The 21129-nt window shown below is 50.9% G+C and overlaps 1 protein-coding gene across 12 annotated transcripts in view; it reads left to right on the forward strand.

The window, feature by feature from the left end:
• The first annotated feature begins 264 nt into the window (after positions 1-264).
• The window catches only part of LOC102979294 (exostosin-2), a 160870-nt gene continuing 140005 nt past the window's right edge, over positions 265-21129 (forward strand). For 2 of the 12 annotated variants that reach the window (XM_028477383.2, XM_028477381.2), the window contains exons 1-13: positions 1475-1798; positions 3100-3390; positions 5033-5092; positions 7297-7367; positions 8587-8656; positions 9080-9146; positions 11126-11223; positions 11756-11833; positions 12581-12681; positions 13064-13153; positions 14886-14931; positions 15047-15188; positions 16808-16950. In XM_028477383.2, the coding sequence (XP_028333184.1) occupies positions 3100-3390; positions 5033-5092; positions 7297-7367; positions 8587-8656; positions 9080-9146; positions 11126-11223; positions 11756-11833; positions 12581-12681; positions 13064-13153; positions 14886-14931; positions 15047-15188; positions 16808-16950 (1257 nt within the window). In that variant the 5' untranslated portion in view covers positions 1475-1798. Of the gene's footprint in view, positions 583-1466; positions 1799-3099; positions 3391-5032; positions 5093-7296; positions 7368-8586; positions 8657-9079; positions 9147-11125; positions 11224-11755; positions 11834-12580; positions 12682-13063; positions 13154-14885; positions 14932-15046; positions 15189-16807; positions 16951-17056; positions 17211-17347; positions 17753-18787; positions 19662-21129 lie in introns of those variants that run through there. The other 10 variants (XM_028477382.2, XM_028477377.2, XR_002893266.3 and 7 more) reach the window with 9 other exon arrangements.

Raw genomic sequence — 21129 nt, forward strand, 5'->3', positions numbered from 1 at the left:
CCTGCATCGGCAGGCGGACGCGCAACCACTGAGCCACCAGGGAAGCCCTCAGGATGCTCTTAATCGGAATTAATGTAACTCCGGAAAGTCTTTTCCATGGGCCGCAACCAGGCATACATTTGTCCAGTAACCTCGCTGACTCTGCCTTAAAATGGGGACACTAAGGCCGGGAGGCAGAGGGAGGCGCCCCCGTGTGCCAGGGGCGGGGAGACCGGGGCGGGAAGGCGGCCAGGGCGCTGAGGCCGCAGAGAGCGGAGGTGGCAGCGGGCGGCCCGTCCCTTCCTGGCGGAGCTCTGGCCCTGGACCCCGTCCCCTTCCGCGGCTTCCCCTCCCCGCCTCACGGTGCTGCAGCGTGTGCGCTCCCTGCGCGCAGGCCACACCCGGGCGTCCTGCGGCCTCGGGCACGAGTTGACGAACTGCGCCCGGAACCTTCCGGGAAGCCCGACCCGGCGCGGAAGGTCCCGAGTGCGAGTGCCTGGGCCCGGGTGCCCTGCGCACAGCGGCGGACAGCGAGTCCGGGCGAGGATTCGGACACAGACTGCGCGTCCCGGAGTGCCGGCGCCGGCTCCTCCAGCTCCGCAAGTAGGTGCAATCCACGCTTTGCAGAACAGGGGGCCGGCGGGGTCTCCCTTGCCCGGGCTCGAGGCCTCGCTGGAGAAGTCCCGGCCCTTCCGTCTCGAAGCTCTCGGCCAGACTTAAACTTCCTCCTCCGGGAGACCGGGAGCCGGCGCCCGCGAGGCCCTCGCCGCTCTGCAGGGGTCTTGCGCTCTGCCTTCCGCCCTGTCTGCCCTCTCGTGGATCTCCGAGGCCCGACCGCGCGGGTTTCGGGCTCTGGACTCGCCGCCGCCCCGCTGGACGCCCCTTGCCCGCCGGCCCCCACCTCCACCCCGCCTCAGCCCCTCTGCCCTGCCGAGGGCCCAGGCATGGGATGGGGTGGGGGGCGAGGTGAGGCTGGGGAGAGCCCAGTCAGTTGGGGGAGACCCCAGAAAAGACTTCGTGGAGCAAAATTTAACCGAGGAGCCCCTTGGGTTTCTGGGCCACTGGTTGGTCCCCCATCATTTGGTGTTTGGGGCTTGTGCATCAGGACTGGGGAAAGCGGCGAGGAGTTATAATAACGTATTTTACTGAAGTTTGGCCATGAGAACTCATTGCCAAAGTCCCAGAATGTGCAGGGTCCCAGGCAGAGTTCACCAGATGTTCTGTAGAACGAAAAGAGGAGAAATTACAAACTCAGGTTAAAAGCTTTCATAGGGGAAGGATGTTTTCAGGATGCTCTTAATCGGAATTAATGTAACTCCGGAAAGTCTTTTCCATGGGCCGCAACCAGGCATACATTTGTCCAGTAACCTCGCTGACTCTGCCTTAAAATGGGGACACTAAGGCCGGGAGGCAGAGGGAGGCGCCCCCGTGTGCCAGGGGCGGGGAGACCGGGGCGGGAAGGCGGCCAGGGCGCTGAGGCCGCAGAGAGCGGAGGTGGCAGCGGGCGGCCCGTCCCTTCCTGGCGGAGCTCTGGCCCTGGACCCCGTCCCCTTCCGCGGCTTCCCCTCCCCGCCTCACGGTGCTGCAGCGTGTGCGCTCCCTGCGCGCAGGCCACACCCGGGCGTCCTGCGGCCTCGGGCACGAGTTGACGAACTGCGCCCGGAACCTTCCGGGAAGCCCGACCCGGCGCGGAAGGTCCCGAGTGCGAGTGCCTGGGCCCGGGTGCCCTGCGCACAGCGGCGGACAGCGAGTCCGGGCGAGGATTCGGACACAGACTGCGCGTCCCTGAGTGCCGGCGCCGGCTCCTCCAGCTCCGCAAGTAGGTGCAATCCACGCTTTGCAGAACAGGGGGCCGGCGGGGTCTCCCTTGCCCGGGCTCGAGGCCTCGCTGGAGAAGTCCCGGCCCTTCCGTCTCGAAGCTCTCGGCCAGACTTAAACTTCCTCCTCCGGGAGACCGGGAGCCGGCGCCCGCGAGGCCCTCGCCGCTCTGCAGGGGTCTTGCGCTCTGCCTTCCGCCCTGTCTGCCCTCTCGTGGATCTCCGAGGCCCGACCGCGCGGGTTTCGGGCTCTGGACTCGCCGCCGCCCCGCTGGACGCCCCTTGCCCGCCGGCCCCCACCTCCACCCCGCCTCAGCCCCTCTGCCCTGCCGAGGGCCCAGGCATGGGATGGGGTGGGGGGCGAGGTGAGGCTGGGGAGAGCCCAGTCAGTTGGGGGAGACCCCAGAAAAGACTTCGTGGAGCAAAATTTAACCGAGGAGCCCCTTGGGTTTCTGGGCCACTGGTTGGTCCCCCATCATTTGGTGTTTGGGGCTTGTGCATCAGGACTGGGTTCTTCTAAGCCGAGTTATAATAACGTATTTTACTGAAGTTTGGCCATGAGCCAGGATTTGTTCTAAGCCATTCACACTAACTCATAGATTTATGTCCTCACTGCTACCCTATGAGGTAGTTACGGCTACACCCACTGTGCCCGCGAGGACACTGGCTTAGAAAGTGGAGGAGTTCACATCTGAGCACAGGATCAGACCAGCCCCTCCCAGCGGCCACGCCTCCCCCACTTCGGGAGCGGGGGTGGGGCCTTGGGCTCTGCTCAGGGTCCGTGCACTTGCATTTCTGGGAACCCCACTTCCTTCTTCTCAGGCCCCACCCATCATCGCCTGCAAACAACCAGATAATCTCATTTTATCCTTTACTCCTATTCACAACAGTCACCACAAGACCCCTGGACTCCAGGCTCTTTCTGCTTTAAGTCAGCACATTTTAACTTGGTTTTTTGAAATTGACGTCGGCAAGAATGGAAAAAGAAGCTGGTGACTCTTTAGGCTGCAGAATGAAAGACTTCCACAAAAATAAAACAAGCTGAAGCAGCCATTTATTAAAGTTGTAGAAAAGTAGCAAGTACAGCCCCTGTCTGTAGATCCTTAGCAGAGTTGATGCCTTGAAGTGATTGCGCACATGGTTATAACTAGTAAGGGACCCAGGAAGTGATGAGTATATAAACTTGAAGGAAGGGGCAGATAGACAAGGGGGAGGGCCCCGTGACTCCCAGTTCATTTTTGTTGCTTGGTGCTATGAAAGCCCTTGATCAGATCAGGCACTGAGTGCTTTTGTCTTTCTGCAGATGTTCACACTCCCTCAGAAGGACTCCGGGACACCTACCACCTGTCCGGGTTCAGTCTCCACACAGGGCCTGCACAGTAACCATGGGGATGGTCTGGAAAGAGAATGCTCCAGAAAACCAGACCAGAAGCCGCTGAAGCTCTATGGAGTGGGTGATCCCACCGCCATGTTCTCCTCCGACAGCCCCTACCTGTCCTCTAGAGGAAGCGTCATTAAATGGTTCTGGGATTCAGCAGAGGAGGGCTACAGGACCTACCACATGGATGAGTATGATGAGGAGAAGAACCCCAGTGTGAGTGAAGGCCCCCTCTCCACTGGGACGCAAGAGAGCACGGGGGTGGGGGGGCGGGTACCCCACCTTGACCAACAGGGCAGCACACAGCTTGCTATTGTCATGTTGGAGTTATGCCCCTCTGACTCCCAAAGGGGTGTCTGATGTTGCTCAGAGAGGCCCCTGTATATTACCTGAATCAGAAAATGGCCCATTTATAATTAAGGGAACCTTGATTTGTGAGGGAGGAATTCAAGAACCATGGAGTGCTCTTATATGGATTCTGATCCACAGCCCATGACTATCCAACTTTAGATCTGGGACAGAACTAGGGTTCAGGTTGCAACTGTTTCACTTTCGGGTTGTGTATTCTTGAGCTAATTACTTAATGTCTTTGAACCTCAGTTCATCTCTATAATGGGGTAGTAATACCTCCTCTATAGAACTGTCATAATTAAATGAGATCAGGTATGTAAGTTATGAGCACAGTGCTTCCACATAGAGCATTCAATAAATGGTAGTTGCTATTCTTATTAATGTTATCTGCCCCAATTATTATAACTTATTACTAGTAATACCTTCAGAGGGTAGAGAGCTGTCATGAATAACCCTTTAATAATCTTTATTTGTTGAGCATGTACCAGGTGCTGGCACTGTTCTATATACCAGGGTTATAGCCATGAACAAAAATGAAGTTCCTGCCCTCATGGAGTTTATAGTCTAGTATGGGAGACAGACATAAATATATATATGTTGGGATAAGTCTTGTAGGGAAAAATAAAGCAGGGTAATAGGATAGAGACTGGTGGGGTGGGCTGGGGATATTACTATTTTATGTGAGGTGGTCATAGAAGGTCACTTTAATATGGTGACATTGAAGCAGAGACCTGAAAAAAGTGAGAGATTGTATTAGTTATCTCTTGCTGTGTAACAAAGGACTTCAGGTCTTAGCAACTTAAAGCAAACAGTTCACAGTTTCTGGAATTCAGGAATCCAGGTGGTGCTTCAGGCTAAAGATCTCCTGGGAAGTTGCAGTGAAGCTGGGGCTGTGGTCTCATTTGAAAGCTTGGTGGGGTGAGGGGATGATCCACTTCCAAGCTCACTCACATGGTTGTTGGCAGGCCTTGGTTCCTCACCACGTGGTCTTCTCCACAGGGCTGACAGGGCCTCTTCTTGTGGTACGTTCACCCTTGTTCCTGTTCCTGCCAGAGCACCAGTTTACTGTGTACGTTCTTTCATCCTGTAAACTGAGGCTCTTGAGAGATACAGCGGTGTCTTGGACGTGTATCCAGCCTTCAGGGACTTCCCATCTAGTGGGGGAGATAAAGCCTGTACATCAGTCCCTGTGACCTGGGGCAGAAACTGACTAGTGCCGTAAAGGGGGACAGATAAAGTGCTTTGGGATCCAGAAGAAGAAAAGATCCCTTGCAGGCGGGATTTTGAGGAAGGCTTCCTGGAGGAGATGGCATTTGCACAGAGCTTTAGAAATGGGAAGATAGGATCATGGCGCCATGTGGAGGGCATGGCTTGAGCAAAGACCAGGAGGGGTGGTGGGAAGGGCCGGATTGCAGAGAGCTTCGTTTTGCTGCCTTGGTGCGCCCCCCGGGGCCTTCTGATGGCACCCTCTGCTGTGCTCACATGGCTCTGTACCTCTCACCTCCAGGGCATCATTAACTTGGGCACCAGTGAGAACAAACTCTGCTTTGACCTGCTGTCTAGGCGGGTAAGTCCCGGTGCACCTCTGGGTGGCATCCCTAGCTCCAAGGGGCTGTATTCTCTGGGATTCCTTGGAATACTTCCCCCAGAGAGCCTGCTGCTTGCTTCAGCGGCCTCGGGGACCACTTTCTCTGCCATCTTGGGAGAGTCACTTCCCCACTGTGATCCTCCTTCTTCACTTCTTCTGGCTCTTTCTCTCCTCAGTTCCTCCTGCTGGCTGGGTCCCTGCTCTCAGGGGGAGATACTCGGTGATGTGTGGTCAGTATTTAACAACTGGCCTTGGGAGAAAGAGGCCCCTGATCGGTAGCTTTTGTGATTCCCATAGTGTAAAGGCCCCCACTGTGGCCGATATCAAGCTATTGCTGTGACATCACTGCATGCAGAGCTGGGAAGAGAGGTGCAGGGGCACCATCACGTGGTAGTCCCACCATGCAGACACCTGGACGGAAAGAACCTCCAGAGCACAGATGAGAGCAAAATGGAGTAACATAGACAGGAGCAATATTGTCTGAGTACTTTTTACCTTTGTTTTTACTGTAACTGACTTACATAATTTAGATGTATAGTTTATATAATTTAATTTTTGAAAATGGTACAGTTTGCAAAATTCCTGAAATCAGATTTCTTTCTTTTATTTATTTTTTTAAATTGAAGTATAATTGCTGTACAGTATTATACAAGTTACAGGTATACAGTAGAGTGATTCACAATTTTTAAAGGTTATACTCCATTTATAGTTATTATAAAATATTGACTATATTCCCCATGTTGTACAGTATAGCCTTGTAGCTTATTTTATACCTAATAGTTTGGACCTCTTAATCCCCTCCCCTTATATTGCCCCTCCCCCTTCCCTCTACCTGCCAACTCACAGATAGAGAAAATAATCAGATTTCTTGAGATGGTGTGAGCCATCTCTAGTAAACTGCTGGAACTATCTGATAAATGTGTCTCTCGAGGCCTAGGAGTTAGAGTTTGGAACTGTGGAGAGAGTGATACTTAACCCAAAGGAACATATTTCCACAGGGAAACATCTAAGCTGCAAGGGGAGAGGGGTGTAGGGTGTGGGCTTGAAAAACCTGTTCTACCCAAAGCCAGCTCAAAGCCAGCTCCCCACTCTAAGGCAGCTCAGCGCCATCCAATAGAAATAGATTGTGAGCCACATATATAATTAAAAATTTTCTATTAGATAAATACAAAGAAACTGGTAAAATTCATTTTCATCGTGTATTTTATTTAGCCCATTGTATCTAAAATATGGCTATTTCAACATGTAATCAATATAAAAAATTATTAATGAGATAGTTTACATACTTCTTTCATATAAGTCTTCAGAATCCAGTGTCTCAATGCAGGAGAGTCACACATAAGGGCCACGGGTGGCCAGAGACCTCTGTATCGGACAGTGCAGTGCTCAAGGACGAAGGAGAAATGGAAGAGGCTGGGGTTATAGACACGTGGCTCATTCCCTTTCTTCCTTTTGGTCCCGCCGCCCAAGGCTTCTGCCTTTCCTTGACTTTGTGGGTGTGATGCCCTGGGAGTCACTAACCCAGCACCCAGGCAGGGGATGGGGATGGTCTGGAAATGGCCACATTTTCCGAAGTGTGAGGTTGAGCTGAGCCTGCAGGAAGACAGCGGCCTGAGTCCCTCCATGACTTAGAGCCAAGACCGAGGTAGGGCACCCAGTTCTGGGACCTCTTCTGTCACCCCGTTGGAGGAGCTGAGGAGCGCGCTCTCCTATCGCTGCCTCTGCAAATCCACCCCTCTGGTTTGGTTGGGCGGCGGTGCTGTATAAAGAGCATTGGACTAGGAGTCAAAAATTCTGGTTTGTCTTAACTTCGCCACTTGCCGGTGCTGTGATGTTGGCTGAGCCACCTGACTTTTTCTTTTTTTGGTCTTGCCGTGCGGCTCGCGGGATCATAGTTCCCTGACCAGGGATTGAACCTGGGCCCCCTTCAGTGGAAGCACACAGTCTTAACCACTGGACCACCAGGGAAGTCCCACACCTGACATTTTTAAGCCTCAGTTTCCTCATCTGCAAAATGGGCATGAGAATGCTGTCCCTGGGCTGCCCCTGTCTCAGTTTCTCTGATAAGCAGACCAAGCCCTTGGCTTTAGAAGCCCTGGTGTTGCGCGGATGCAGGTGGCAGGGCTGGCCCTCACCATGAGTGTGTGCGGCCCTCAGCCCTGCTCTCCCCTGTCTGTCCCCAGCTGAGTCAGAGCGACATGCTGCGGGTGGAGCTGTCCCTGCTGCAGTACCCTGACTGGAGGGGACATCTGTTGTAAGTAGCACCTGTAGGCCAGTGGTTCTCAACCCCAGGGCGGTTTCCTTCCCCAAGAGACATGTGGCAATGTCTGGAGACATTTTTGGTTGTTGTAACTGGGAGGGGGTTGCTCCTGGCTTTTCTTGGGTAGAGGCAAGGGAAGCTGCTAAACCTCCTACAGTGCCCAGGACAGGCCCCTCCACAAGAAAGAGTGATCTGGCCTGAAACATCAATAGTGGCGGGTTGAGAAAGCCTGCCCTAGGCTGAGGGCCTAGTCCTGGAGAGTTGGCAGTCATGGGGTCTCCTGGAGCATCTGCAGGGAACTGGTGCCTCCTGCCCATCCCACCCCTGCTCAGTGGCTCCCTGGCTTGGTTCTCTTGAGTCTGAGGAGTGGAGAGGGCCTTCAGGCCAGGAGCCTTGTCTCCAGTTTCTCAGTAGCTTTAGAGGAGCTAGAATCAGCTTAGGAGGAGATGGTTGGGGCCTTCTGCTGGTAAGATGGGAGCTAGTAAGTAAAACTAATAAGAGTTTATATTTATTGAGCACTTGCTAGGGCCCAGATGCTGTCCTAAGGATTTAGTGCTGGAGCTGGACTTGATTCCAAGAGTAATTCCAAGCGTGTGCTCTTATAATAATTAGGATGGTGGCCCTAGAGTCTGACCACTGGGCTTGAGTGTGGACTCTGCCACTTACCAGCATGTAACCTAATTCCTTCAAGCCTCAGTTTTTTTGTCTGTAAAATGGGAATAATAATAATAGTAGTTGTGTCATAGGGGTTTTATGAAGAGTAAATGAGGAATATTCTCTAAATAACACCTGCATAAGGTAAATGCTTGTACATATTAGCAATAACTATGATAATAGTTATTGTTATAATAATAATTATATTGTCCTACATTATATTATATCTTTTATTATATTAATGTGCTATTATTACTATTACTATTAGCTAGATCTGTATAGCGAGTGTTACTTTTAGATCTTCCTGTAGTCTGCTGATTAGGTGGGGTCAGGTGTCCTAGAACTACTGGAATGGAAGTTTCGACGCATGTGGGTAGTGTTGGGACCGAGGAGGGAGGTGGGTACCAAGGAGTGGAGACAAATACTGATTGTATTCCCATCGTGGGAAACAGAGAAGGGTAATGGCAGCTGCTTGAAGATTCACCAGAGGAGCTCTGGGCTGGACTTGGGGTCAGAGCCCCTCTGACAAGCACTGCCCATCTGTCTGTCTGATCTCCAGCCTCCGGGAGGAAGTGGCCAGGTTCCTGTCTTTCTACTGCAGGAGCCCCACACCCCTTAAACCAGAGAATGTGAGTAGCCCCCTCCCCTGCTCCTTCCTGCTCTTCTGCCCCCTCCCCAACTTTTGGCTGGCCAGGGGTCAGGTAGGGTCACTTAGTTTTGATTTGGAATTAGGAAGGGCCCCTCCCTTCTTTCCCCTCATCCTAGATATTTAGAGTTTGGGTATAATTTCTGCCCCGCTTTGTTCTGTGGCCCCTCTTTGCCTCCACCCCTTCGGGCAGGACTCTCTGAGTGACCAGCTCCCTCTTCCTCGCTCAGCTGATCTAGAAGAGGGTCCCCATGAATAAGCCACACAAATGGACTTGGCCGTTAGTCAGAAGGGGCCTGCGGGTATGACCTGGCCCTCCCTCTGTGCCCTCCCGGGTTAGAGGCTGCAGGCCCTTGCACCCACCTGGGACAGATTCATCTTTGTCCCATGGATGTGTCACCCTCAGGTGGTGGTTCTGAATGGCTGTGCCTCTCTCTTCTCCGCTCTGGCCACGGTACTGTGTGAGGTGGGGGGTAAGTAGACTGCAGCCCATTCAGTACCGGGGGCTGCCCTGTGCCTGCAGTGTCCCTGGCTGCCTGTCCTCGAGGCCTGCATCAGGGTGCTTTTGCCATAATAGACTGTTAGACCACAGGGGGCTTAACAAAGTGGCCTGACAAGACACCAGGGGTTGGCAGTTCCAGGGGAAGTCAAGGTGATGCCAGGGTTCTGGGCCGTTTCTCTGTGACGACCTCACGTGACAGCATGTCCTAAAGCAGGAAGAGAGGGAGGCTGTGCTGTGCCTGTCTCTTTTTTACTGGGAGGGAGGAAATGGGGCTACTCTTTCCTGGAAGAGTCCCTGCAGAGCTCCCCTTGCATCTTTCTGGCCAGGACGAACTCACAAACCCATTCCCAAAGCAGTCCCTGGCGAAGGGGAGGAGAACCCTGGTTGGCTTAAACCAAACTTGCTTCATCCCCCAGGGCTGGGGGAAGGTGCACCTTCCTTGGACTTATTGCTGGTTGTAGCTGAAAAATCTGGTGCTCTCTTAGCAAGGAAGAAAATTGGAATGGCTGTTGAGTATATAGCCAGCAGTGCTTGCTGCAAGAGCCATGGTCAAATCAAGGACATATTGACCATAGTTATGGTCAGGGGCTGTTGGTTGCCAGGAACAGAGACCCACTCATATTAGCTTAATTAATTATCATAATTTAGTAATACTTATTGACCACATACTACGTTTCAGGCGCTGGCCTAAGGCTAGGCATAGTCTGTCATTTAATCCTCACTCTAACCCTGATGAGGTAGGTTCTGTGCTTATTCCCATTTAACAGATGAGGAGATTAAGGCCCAGGGGGTTAAGTTACTTGTTAAAATAACACAGAGAGACGTAATAACCAAGTTTTGAACCCTGAAAGGAAGATTCATCACAAGGATGTAATAGGCAATTTCCCACCCGTTCTAGAACCATCAAGAGTAGAATCAGCGTCACACTCTCTGTCTCTCACTGGGGTGTGCAGTCCCCCTCCCCCGCCTCTTATGCAGGCCTCTCTCTGGACCTTCCTCAGCTCTGTTTGGCCCAGGTTGTTGGCTCAGCTCTGACTCCGCATGACCTTCACATTCAAGTGCATGTTCTCATCTTACGAGGATCTGTGCTTCTTGGAGCAAAGTCCTGAGACAGAGAGAACGTGATGGGTGTCTGGCCAGCCAGTGCGTTGGCTCCTGGGGTCATTTGTCTACCTCTGGCCCAATCCCTGTGGCCGGGAGAGGGAACATGTGGGGCAAAGTCTGCCCCTTCCAGAGATGCGAGGCGGGGGTGGGGTTGTGCTGAAGGGAAAGCTGGGAAGGGGGCAGCTTGACTGATGCACCCTCTTTAGAGCTGGAGGAGCACCTTTACCTGTGCCTTAGAGCGGACCTTGGGCGTCATCTCATCAACCCCTGTGTCCACAGCGGGGGTCTTCTGCATGACACCCCCTCCCCACCGAGCGGCGTCAGCTTTTGGCTTCAGTGCCCCCAGGGGGGGAGCATTCACTCCTCCAGAAGCGGTCCTTTCTGTCTCTGGGCAGTTCTGTGTATTGTCAAGTTTTCCCATCTGTCACACCCAGATCATCACCCTGCAGCTTCGACTCCTGTTCCAAGTCTGTGCTTGCAGTAACCCAGCAGGTCACGTGCTTCCGAGGGATCTAAGCTTCAGTTTCCTCATCAGTAAAGTGAGGATAATAATAGTACTTACCCCACAGAGTGATTGTGAAGATCAAACGAGATTAAAAAATAAATATTTAGCACAGATCCCCATACATATTAAGTGCCCGATAAATGGTAGCTACTAATTATTAGAAAAGGGACTGATCTCAGTGGATCCCAGCTTTAGAAAGAGTTTTGGGAATTGAGAGAGGGAGCGTGTTCCCCAGATGTTCCCCAAGCACACTGAAGGCTTGGAGAGGCGTGGGGTCAGTGGACAGGGGTCTGGGTGTTCCAGCCAGAGGGTGACGGGCCCTGGCCCACTCCTGCCCCCAGAGGCTTTCCTGATCCCTGCCCCTTACTACGGAGCCATCACGCAGCATGTGTATCTCTATGGCAACGTCCGACTGGTCTGTGTCTATCTGGACAGTGAGGTAAGAGTTCCTGGGACCCCAGGTTGGACCTGGGCCTTCCTGTAGGCCGAGATGTTCCTCTGTCTGAATTTGAGTGTAGACACGAGAGGAGGTCCATGCCGAGGCCTCTGGGGTTATGGCTGAAAGGAGAGTGGAGCCTTCTGTTGGCCTTGGCTGCCCTCGCCTAGGTGCCCTGGGGACACCCCATCTTCCACCTCTGAGATCCCTGGGGTTGATGCGAAAGCCAAGGGCAGCCCAGGGAGACCACACCGGAATGGTGGGGTGAGAACGGGGCAGAGCAGACCTCAACATGGAAGCCCGCAGACCCCAATCAGTGGACCTCAGGGGGCTCTTCCCCAAACCTAAGAGCCGTGAGGGTGTCTCTGATGTGATGGGGTGGGTGGCAGTGAGAGGGGAGTGACCCCCCTGTGTTTTTCTGAGATTGTTCTGAGAGGAGGCTGGAGATGACAGGGGTAGGAGAGGCCCCAGAGTCCAGGTCTGGCGGGGGAGGGTCACTGAATTTGGCTGGTGGCTTTTGTGGATCTTCTTCCAGGTCACTGGGCTGGAGACACGCCCCTTCCAGCTCACAGTGGAGAAGCTCGAGATGGCGCTGGAAGGAGCTAATTCCGAGGTCTGGGGATCAAATTAAACCCAAGGCTGCAAGTGGGTGTGCCTGAGCAGGGCATGGACCCCCTTCCTGTGGCTGATCTCCTGGGAGTAGTGGTGGCGCTCCGTGATGGGGACGGGGGGTAGGGTGGTAGCCTGGAACCGTTCTGGGGGTCAAGCAGGAGCCTGCCCATGGAGGGCTTCCTGCTAGAGAAAGACTCTGAGACTCTCAGTGTACAAAGAATCAACTAGAGAGCTTGATTAAAAATACTACCCCCCACTTCTCCCGATTCTGACTCAGCAGGTCAAGCGTGGAGCTTAGAAGTCTGTGGTTCAGCAGTCTCTCTGGTGATTTGAGGAGGTGGTCCCCCTCACTCTGAGGGGATCTGAGGACTCCTGAAGAAAGGCATAGACCAGCATCCCTCCAGTGGTTCCTGTCCAGTCCACTTTTCAGAAATCTATCAATCTGTTTTTTTTTTTAACCTTGGTCATAAAATCCATATATGCCCACTGTGGGAATTTTAAAAGCACAAACCGCCACCCATAATTCTACCAACAAAGGCAACTTCTACTGGCGTTTGGGCATATTTCTCTCTGAGCTTTTTTCTCTGCATTTGTTCTCTTTTATAGCTGATACGATGCCACAGATATAATTCTTTGCCCTTATTCATTTCGTGTTGGGTGGTGAACACATTTCCCTGGGATTCTGCCCAGTGGGACCGTGTGGCCTTGGGGAGGAGCTGAGGGTCTCCTGTCCCACTGATGGTTTCAGGGTGTGAAGGTCAAAGGCCTCATCCTCATCAACCCCCAGAACCCTCTGGGTGATGTCTATTCCCCAGGAGAGCTGCAGGAGTACCTGAAGTTTGCCAAGAGGTGAGGCACCCCACGCTCACCCCGTAAAGCGTGTGACAGATCAGGGTTCTGATGTGAGCTTTGGTGCGGGTCCTGCTACCCTCTTTACCCCACTGTGGGTTTCTACCTGCTTTGGCCCTTCCTGGCAGTGGAGTCAAGGGGTAAGGGGTGGTGGGATGCTAGTTCTCTCTTTCTTTCCCCACTGTCATCTGCTTTGTGTGTGCACGGCTTCTTGCTTGTTTGAAAGAAATAGACAAAAGAAGGGTGTTCCTGGAAAAAACAAGTTTGGTAACCCTGGGCTAGACTATGGTCCTTCTGGATTTCGGATTCACTGCCATCCCACCCTGGAGGATGCATTTGGCCTACCAACCAAGCTCTCTCCTCCCCCCGACCTGCCCTTCAGGCATGAGCTGCACGTGATGGTGGATGAGGTCTACATGCTGTCCGTGTTTGAGGAGTCGGTTGAGTACCACAGTGTCCTGAGCCTGGAAAGGTGAGCTGACTCTGCCAGTCCCGCAACCCTCCTCCCCTCCAGGACCGTTCCTCTTCCTTCCAGCTAATCCTACTGTCCTCAGGTCCCCTAACGAGAAGAAGGGAGGCTGGGCCAATCAGTGGTTTTCAGATTGTTCTGTGGTGGTTCTGAAAGGTCCAAGGAGTGGTCTTAGGATTCCTTGAGGGAAGGCTGGGAGGGTGGGAAATGGGCCTCCTCTGCTGTTTCCTTCATCTCCAGAGTGGCTCCATTTTCATTCATTCACTTATTCATTCAGCAGATACTTCTGGGGCCCCCTGCATGTGCCAAGCCCTTCCAGCTATCGGAGCTTTTTCATTAGATTTAGTTTGAGTCAAGAATGTGTGGCCAGAGCACCTTTGGAAACAGTTGGGTCGGATCATCTGTAAAATCTACACATCTGGCATTTAGGGATTCTGACAGTTCCTGATATCCGTTCAGATCTTTCAGCCCTGCTGAGTCCTTTTGTTACCGGAAGGGGAACCCCTTCCAGGGCCCGAGACTGGGCTCTTGTCTAACACTCCAAAATGAACTGTCTGAGGAGACACACGTACTGACAAAGCAAGAGACTTTATTGGGAAGGGGCACCTGGGTAGAGAGCAGGAGGGTAAGGGAACCCTGGAGAACTGCTCTGCCACGTGGCTCGCAGTCTCAGGTTTTAAGGTAATGGGGTTAGCTTTCCAGGTTGTCTCTGGTCCATCATCTTGCTTGTGCCCATACCTGGTCCAATTCAAGGCCCTTCCTGGTGGTGCGCGCATCTCTCAGTCAAGATGGTTTCCTGTGCGAGGGTTTCTGGGAGGTTGGTAGAACATATTATGGGCTGGCGTCTCCTCCCTCCTTTTGGCCCCTCCTAAAGTCTTCTGGCTGGCGGTAGCTTGTCAGCTCCATATCCCTTATCAGGACCTCTTGTTGTGAGATAACTCATGCAGGTGGTGATTATCCTGCCTGGCCAGGGTGGGTGGTTTCAGTCAGTGGTTCCCAAACACTTTCCTTTGCTCTGCCCAGCCAGTCCTCACAAAGCTCTGCCAGGTGGATGGCACGTAGGTTGTTCCTCCCCTTTGCTTATGGATTAAGAGAGTGAGACTCAGAGAAATAGGGATTTGTCACTTCCTGTGGGCCAGACACTATGCTGTGCTGGAGATACATCAGTGAACAAGAAAGATATAGACCCCTCTTATGTGGAACTTGTCTTTCTAGCTGGAAAAAAGAACAACAACAAAAAAAACCCAAAACTTTTAGCAACTAGATACACAGCTAATCATTTGATTATTGAAAAGCAGACGTCTGGAGAGCCAACAGAGGATCTGCTTGGGGTACCCAATTGGCCTGGTCTACTGGGAGGGGGTCAGAGAAGGTCTGCTTGAGGAAATGATGCTTGAACTATGCTCTACATCAGGGGTTGACAAATATTTTTGGATCAGATGGCAAATATGTTAAGCTTTACAGGTCATATGGTCACTCACTCAGCTCTGCCATTGTAGCATAAAATCAGCCATGGGCAGTACGCAGGTGGGAGAGCATGGCTGTGCCCCCATAGAGGTTCGTTTACAAGAACAGGCAGCAGGCTGTAGTTGGCTGACCCCTGCTCTAAAGGATGTCTAGGAATTGGTGATTCAAGAGATGAAACCAGATTCACCCGTCTCCTCATTTGTTCAACCAAACATGTGAACTCCCACGGGTCTGCGTTGCCTCTGTTCCCACCCTGTGCTCTCCGCAGGCTGCCTGACCCCCAGAGGACCCACGTGATGTGGGCGACCAGCAAGGTGGGTTCCTGGCTGGCCTTGGGGGTGTCAGGGGGAGGTGAGAGGGCAGAGAGGTGGGTGGAACCGGCTTCCTGTGGGAGGGCTGGCCACCTCCCACAGTGCCTTTCTCCTTCAGGACTTCGGGATGTCTGGGCTCCGCTTTGGCACGCTGTACACAGAAAACCAGGACGTGGCCACTGCGGTATCCTCCCTCTGCCGCTATCACGGCCTCAGTGGCTTGCTCCAGTATCAGATGGCACAGCTGCTCCGGGACCGTGGTGACTGCCTGGGCCTGGCCACCTGGGGATGGGGGAGGGTTGTAGTCAGACTGGGACTGGCCAGGGGTCATGGGTGCTTCTCCCATGAGATGAATTTAGGGTGGTGTTTGAGAGTGCCAGCTCTGAGCCCAAACTGCGTCCATGTCCTACTCGGTCACGTCCCGGCTATGTGGTCTATTCCTTCACCTCCCTGAGCCTCAGTTTCCTCTTCTGCAAAACAGGGATCATAATGGTACCTGTCTTGTAGGGTTGGTGTAATTTGTCATTCAATTAGAATAGCACCTGGCACACAATAGGCACTTAACCAATATGAACTCATTATTATTAGCTGAGCACTTGAAAAAGAACAGAAGCTACTAAGGGAAGATTGTTATAATGGAAGTGTCCGTTTCTGTGCAGGTCTATTCTGTTCCTGGGTTCCGATAGTGAGTTTAGATAGCAAAGGTTACCTGTAATTACCACCATTCATTGAGCCCTGCAAGATGCTCTCAATCTCATTTGTCCCTCCCCAGAATCCTAGGAAGCAGGTGTTCCTGTATTTTCCCCATTATTTTATAGATAAGGAAAATCAGGACTGGGTACTACACACCTGCTATAATAGCTAAATTTAAAAAGATAGTGATAGTATCATGTGTTCGTGAGGATGTGGAGCAGCTGGAACTCTCACACACTGCCAGTGGGAATGTTAAGATGGAACAGCCACTTTGGAAAACAACTGAGCAGTTGCTTATAAAATTCAACACACACTTACCAAATGGCCCAGAAATCCTACTCCGAGATATTTGCCCTTATGGTCACACAAAAACCTCTCCATGAATGTTTATAGCTGCTTTATTCATAATCACCCCAAACTGGAAACAACCCAAATGTCCTTCCACAAATGAATGGAGAAACAGACTGTGGTTCACCCACACACTGGAATACTACACTGCAATAAAATCCATGAGGACACAGACCCATCTCAAAGGCATTGGGCTGAGTGAAAGAAACCAGTCTCAAAAGATTACATTACTGGATGATTCTACTTATGTGACATTCTGGAAAAGGCAAAACTACAGTGACGGAGAACAGACCAGCGATTGCAGGGAAGGGGGTGTTGTGACTTCAAACAGATAGCACAAGGGTGTTCTTCGGGGTGAGGGAACCATTCAGTATCCTGCCTGTCATGGGGGTTACACAAATCTGTGCATGCGTTAAAATTCATCGAACTGGACACTAAAAACAAAGGCCAGTTAAAACAATGGGGATCAAGGAGGTGAAGTTGCCCAAAAGGCCTCACACCTAGTCAGTGGCCACACTGGGATCTGAGCTTCCGCCTGGGTGACTCGGAAGTGTCACTATGTAAGTGGGTACACCTCTGGTGAGGGTCTGAGTCCTGAGGGACTTTGTGTCTGGGCTCCTGAGAATGGCATGCAGGCCCTGGAGCCCTCAGGGCCAAGTATCTGGATTTAAGGTGCTTTTCACTGAATATTCCCATTGCTCCCAATCAACCAGCTACAGGAGGGGCTCACCCAGCTTTGGCAGCTCATGGCCTTTTTCTTTCCAGCATTTAGACTCTCAGGACAGAGCGAAGGGTTGATGGCGAGGTTTATCTTCTGGCTTCTCTTTCACCTAAACAGACTGGATCAACCAAGTGTACCTGCCGGAAAACCGTGCCCGGCTCAAGGCTGCTCACGTCTATGTCTCGGGAGAGCTCCGGGCCCTGGGGATCCCCTTCGTGAGCCGTGGGGCCGGCTTCTTCATCTGGGTCGACTTGAGGAAGGTAATGCAGGTGGAAATGCAGGTGGTGGGGGCAGTGTTAAAGCTCCCTCCAGCAGGCAAGGGCAGGGGGTCTCATTCTGCATCCTGAGCGCCTTTCACCCTCCCAGTACCTGCCCGCGGCCACCTTTGAGGAGGAGATGCTGCTCTGGCGCCGCTTTTTGGATAACAAGGTGCTGCTGTCCTTTGGCCAAGCCTTCGAGTGCAAAGAGCCTGGCTGGTTCCGCTTGGTTTTCTCTGACAAGACCCACCGGCTTCGCCTGGGTGAGCCGCCTCGCCTCCTAACCGCGTCCTTCATCTGCCCTCCCTCTTCTGGCCTCACCTGTGGCCCCAGCAGCCAGAGCTTGCTTGTCCCCACCCACCCAGCATCAGTGCTGACCCTTCCCCTTCTCACATCCCAGGGATGCAGAGGGTCCGGCGGGTGCTTGAGGGCAAATCCTAGGTGGCAGAAGACGTCCCTTCCTGCTAGACCTAGGAGCCGAGGGGTCCGCACAGGTGAGCTCGTCGTTGTCTTGTGGCCACAGGGCATGGCAGCCACTGTGAAGACTGATGGTGGATGAGCCGTTTGCCAGGCAGATACCCCTCTTGGCCTTGCCCTTGAAGAAGAACTGCTCCCTGCTCTCCCGGTGGCAGCGAGACACGCCTTAAGTCGTGGTCCATTCCCCTCCCCGTCTATTAAACAAAACCGGGAAAAACTAGAAGCCTCAGCTGTGAGTCATTTACGGAACAGAGGTGTCGTGACTGCTCTCCACCACAGCCCTCAGCCCCCCAGGACATGAAGACAAACAACCTGTACCTGCTTTTGTTGGTGCCTTCATTCTTCTGTCTCTGTTGCTAGGGAAACAAGTCAAAGGAGCAATACGTAAGAGAGCGTTTGTCCCCAAAAGAAAAAAGAGTGATAATTTCTACAAGGAGAAAGGAATTAATTCTGTATGTTCAGATTACTCTCCTTGCACATAGGATGTGTGGGCCTACAGCACACCTGGGACCCGAGACCTGGGACATGGGACCAGGCCCCGCGTGGGACGAGGTGAACGGGTCCCCGGCGGGAGTCAGGAGGGGCGACTCTACCTCTGGGATGCTCTTCTTCCTGGGAAGGAGCTGCCTTTACTGCTGATCCCGAACCAGAGCGACCTAGCCGTGACTGTGCTGGGAGATGATGGGGCCCTGAACGGGGGCTGCAATGGGGACAAGCTCTGACCCAGGCTGGCCTTTCCACCTTAAGCATGAAAGGGCCGCTCACCCCTTCCCCAGGGGTGCTTTAGTTCAGAGCTCAAAGGAGCTTTCTGAACCAGCCTTAAAGCTGGGGGCCGAGGACCCTTCTCAGGTGCCGACACTTCTGTTTGGAAAAGCTATCTCTTTCCTCGTTCTTCTCTTTAGAGCATGTTGGTGAAATCAGCATTTTCTTTCTATAAACCATGCTCTATGGGTTAGGATTTGTCTTCCTCTTTCCGCCTTTCATTCATTCCTCCTTCCTCCCTGTCTTTTCTTGAATACCTTGTACATGCCGGACACTGTGCTGGGTAATTTACATGCATCATTTCTGACTCTAACCACCGTGGGAAGCTGGCATTATTAGCCCTCATTTTAGAGATGAGGAAACTGAGTCTCAAACAGATGAAATGATGTTTCTGAAGTTACATAGCTAAAAAGTATCAGAGCCAGTATTCAAGTTCAGGTTGGTTTGGTTCACAATCTTTCCACTCCACCAAACCACAGTCCCAAAGGATTCTTTGACTTTTCCAGTCCTGAGAACCAGGCTTCATGCTGTCATCGTTTCACCTTTCATTATTTTTCAATATCATTGGCTAAGTAGCACTCATTTCTACTCCCACTTCCAGGATACGTTGATGCCAGGATTTGCTTTACTGGAATGCCTGCCGCTTTTCCGGAGGTCAGAACAGAATGACCACGTTGAGGGCCCTACACGTCCTCTCCAGAGACCTCTGTTGTGACGCTGCCACTGTTGTTGAGGGTCCCCTGTGAAGGACCCATGTGATGAATTCCATTTAGAATTTTCAGAAGGATGACTCCTAGCTCTCCCTTAGAGGGAATCCAAGCAGGTTTCCTAGCAGAGGCTGACTAAACTAGGAATCTGGATCTGAACTGAGCTCATTGGTTTGAGTAGAGCTGGCTTGTGCTCTGCTGAATGGCTGTGTTCCATATGTCTCCCTTTCTGGAGCATGGACTGGACATGTCCTGCACCCACCTCACATCTTCTGTGCTCACCTTTCTGCTCTGCCAGTTACTACAGCCATCAGATTTTGTGTTCTCTCCTTCTCTTTTCCTCTGTGTGGCTTCATTTTCAGACATGCTCCATTCAGATGGTGGCAAGATGGCTTCCAGGCAGCTCCAGGTTACATGGTCCTTGTAGCAGACACCTACAGGGTATTAGCAGGATAGACACCCTTTCTTCCTCAGCATTCATTTCTCTCCTGCCATAGGAGGCCAGCAGGCCTTACCTCAATCATCTGCCCATCCAGGGGAACCCAGGTTCTATTCATCTGTCCACTCTGCCATCCTTAGTGGGTTGGCTTTTCCCCTTCAAGCTTATTTCCTCATTGTCTCAATATGGCTACAGAAGCTCCAGACATTACCTCCTCACCAACCACTTCCAGACACAGAAAAGAGAGTATATTTTTCTGTTGCCTCCTTTTCATTTTATTTCATTCATTTAAAAAATATTTGTTTAAGCCTCAGATTTGTAGGAGTTCTTTATATGTCTGGAAATGAGTATTTATTTTGCCAGATACTCTTCATTTATTAATATTCACTTTATCATTTTCTTTATTCTCCTCCTGAACATGGAAATGACCTTAGAACGTTTAACTCTCACTACTTATTTTCATCTCCTGCCATATTGTTGACTAGTATTTTAGTTAATGCCTCTTTGTTGTTGTTGTAGTTTTTTTCTTCCTCTGGAAATTGTGCTTTGAAAAGTCATGACAACCCCAGTTTGGTCGAAGACCTGGTCAAATAGAACCTCCAGTTCTGATGTGAACATTTCTAACAACAGTTCTAAGGCTTCAAGACTCTCAACAGGATATTTAATGTTTGACACCATGTTTTCTGAGACTCCATCACCCTAAGTCAAAATTTAGGGCATTTGTTTTCCCATAAAGAGTCTGAAAAAGAGTTCAAAAGAAACTGAGAATAGTAGTTGCCTATGGGGTAGGGAAACTGGGAGGATGGGAAACAAGGACAGGAGTGAGAATTTTTACTCTTTCTTTCACTTTTTTGGTTCTCCTGGGTTTGTTTTAATGCTTTTTGTTTTTAAAACCACATGAAAGCTGTATACAGTAAAAAAAAAAAATAAGTTTAAAAATTCTATTTAGGGAAAGTACCTAGGAGAGTTACAGATACCATCTAGGTCTAGTACTGGTCTCAGATGTCTTTTGAGCTTCTGCTAAAACATTGCATTCAATTAATTTTTAAAAACTGAAGTGAAGTTTACCTACAGTGAATTGGGCAGATCTTAACTGTAAAATTCAATGTCCTTGACATATATATACATCTGTGTAACTAATATCCTATCCCCATCATGATGTGGAACAGTTCCATTACTGCAGAAAGTTCCTTCAAGCTCTTATGTAAGTCTCCCAATCTCCTACAGGCAACCACCACTCTGATTTCTAGCTCCACGCATAAAATTTCCCAAAGGAATCATATAGCTGTTCACTTTTGTGTCAGCTTCATGTTTTAGGGTTCATTTACATTTACATTCACATGTATCAGTACTACATTCTTTTCTTTTCTCTCTGTGTAGTAATATCCCCTTTTCACTCCTAATAGTGGTAACTTTTGCTCTCTCTACTATTCTTTTTGTCATGAACAGTCTTGTGTTGGTTTTATCAATTTTACTAGTTTTTCACAGTGAACTGTTACTTTTGTTAATTCTTTCTATTGTATTTTTGTTTTCTAATTTGTTAATTTCTTTTTTTAGGTGTTTATATGAGTACATGGGACCTATAATTTTTGTATAAAGGGAAAATCATTATTTTTTGCTCCTTTTTTCTGCCATTACTTTTCCCCCCTCACCTGCCAAAGCTATTGTTATTCCCTAATTTAAAGAAAAAGTACAAAATATGTGCACCTTATTGTACATAAATTTTATCTCATAAGAAAAAAGGAACTGCAAAATATTGATCTCTAGTTAATGCTATGCATTCAATAAAATATTCAG

Source organism: Physeter macrocephalus, chromosome 16 (genome assembly GCF_002837175.3).
Source record: "Physeter macrocephalus isolate SW-GA chromosome 16, ASM283717v5, whole genome shotgun sequence".
NCBI classification, from domain to species: domain Eukaryota; kingdom Metazoa; phylum Chordata; class Mammalia; order Artiodactyla; family Physeteridae; genus Physeter; species Physeter macrocephalus.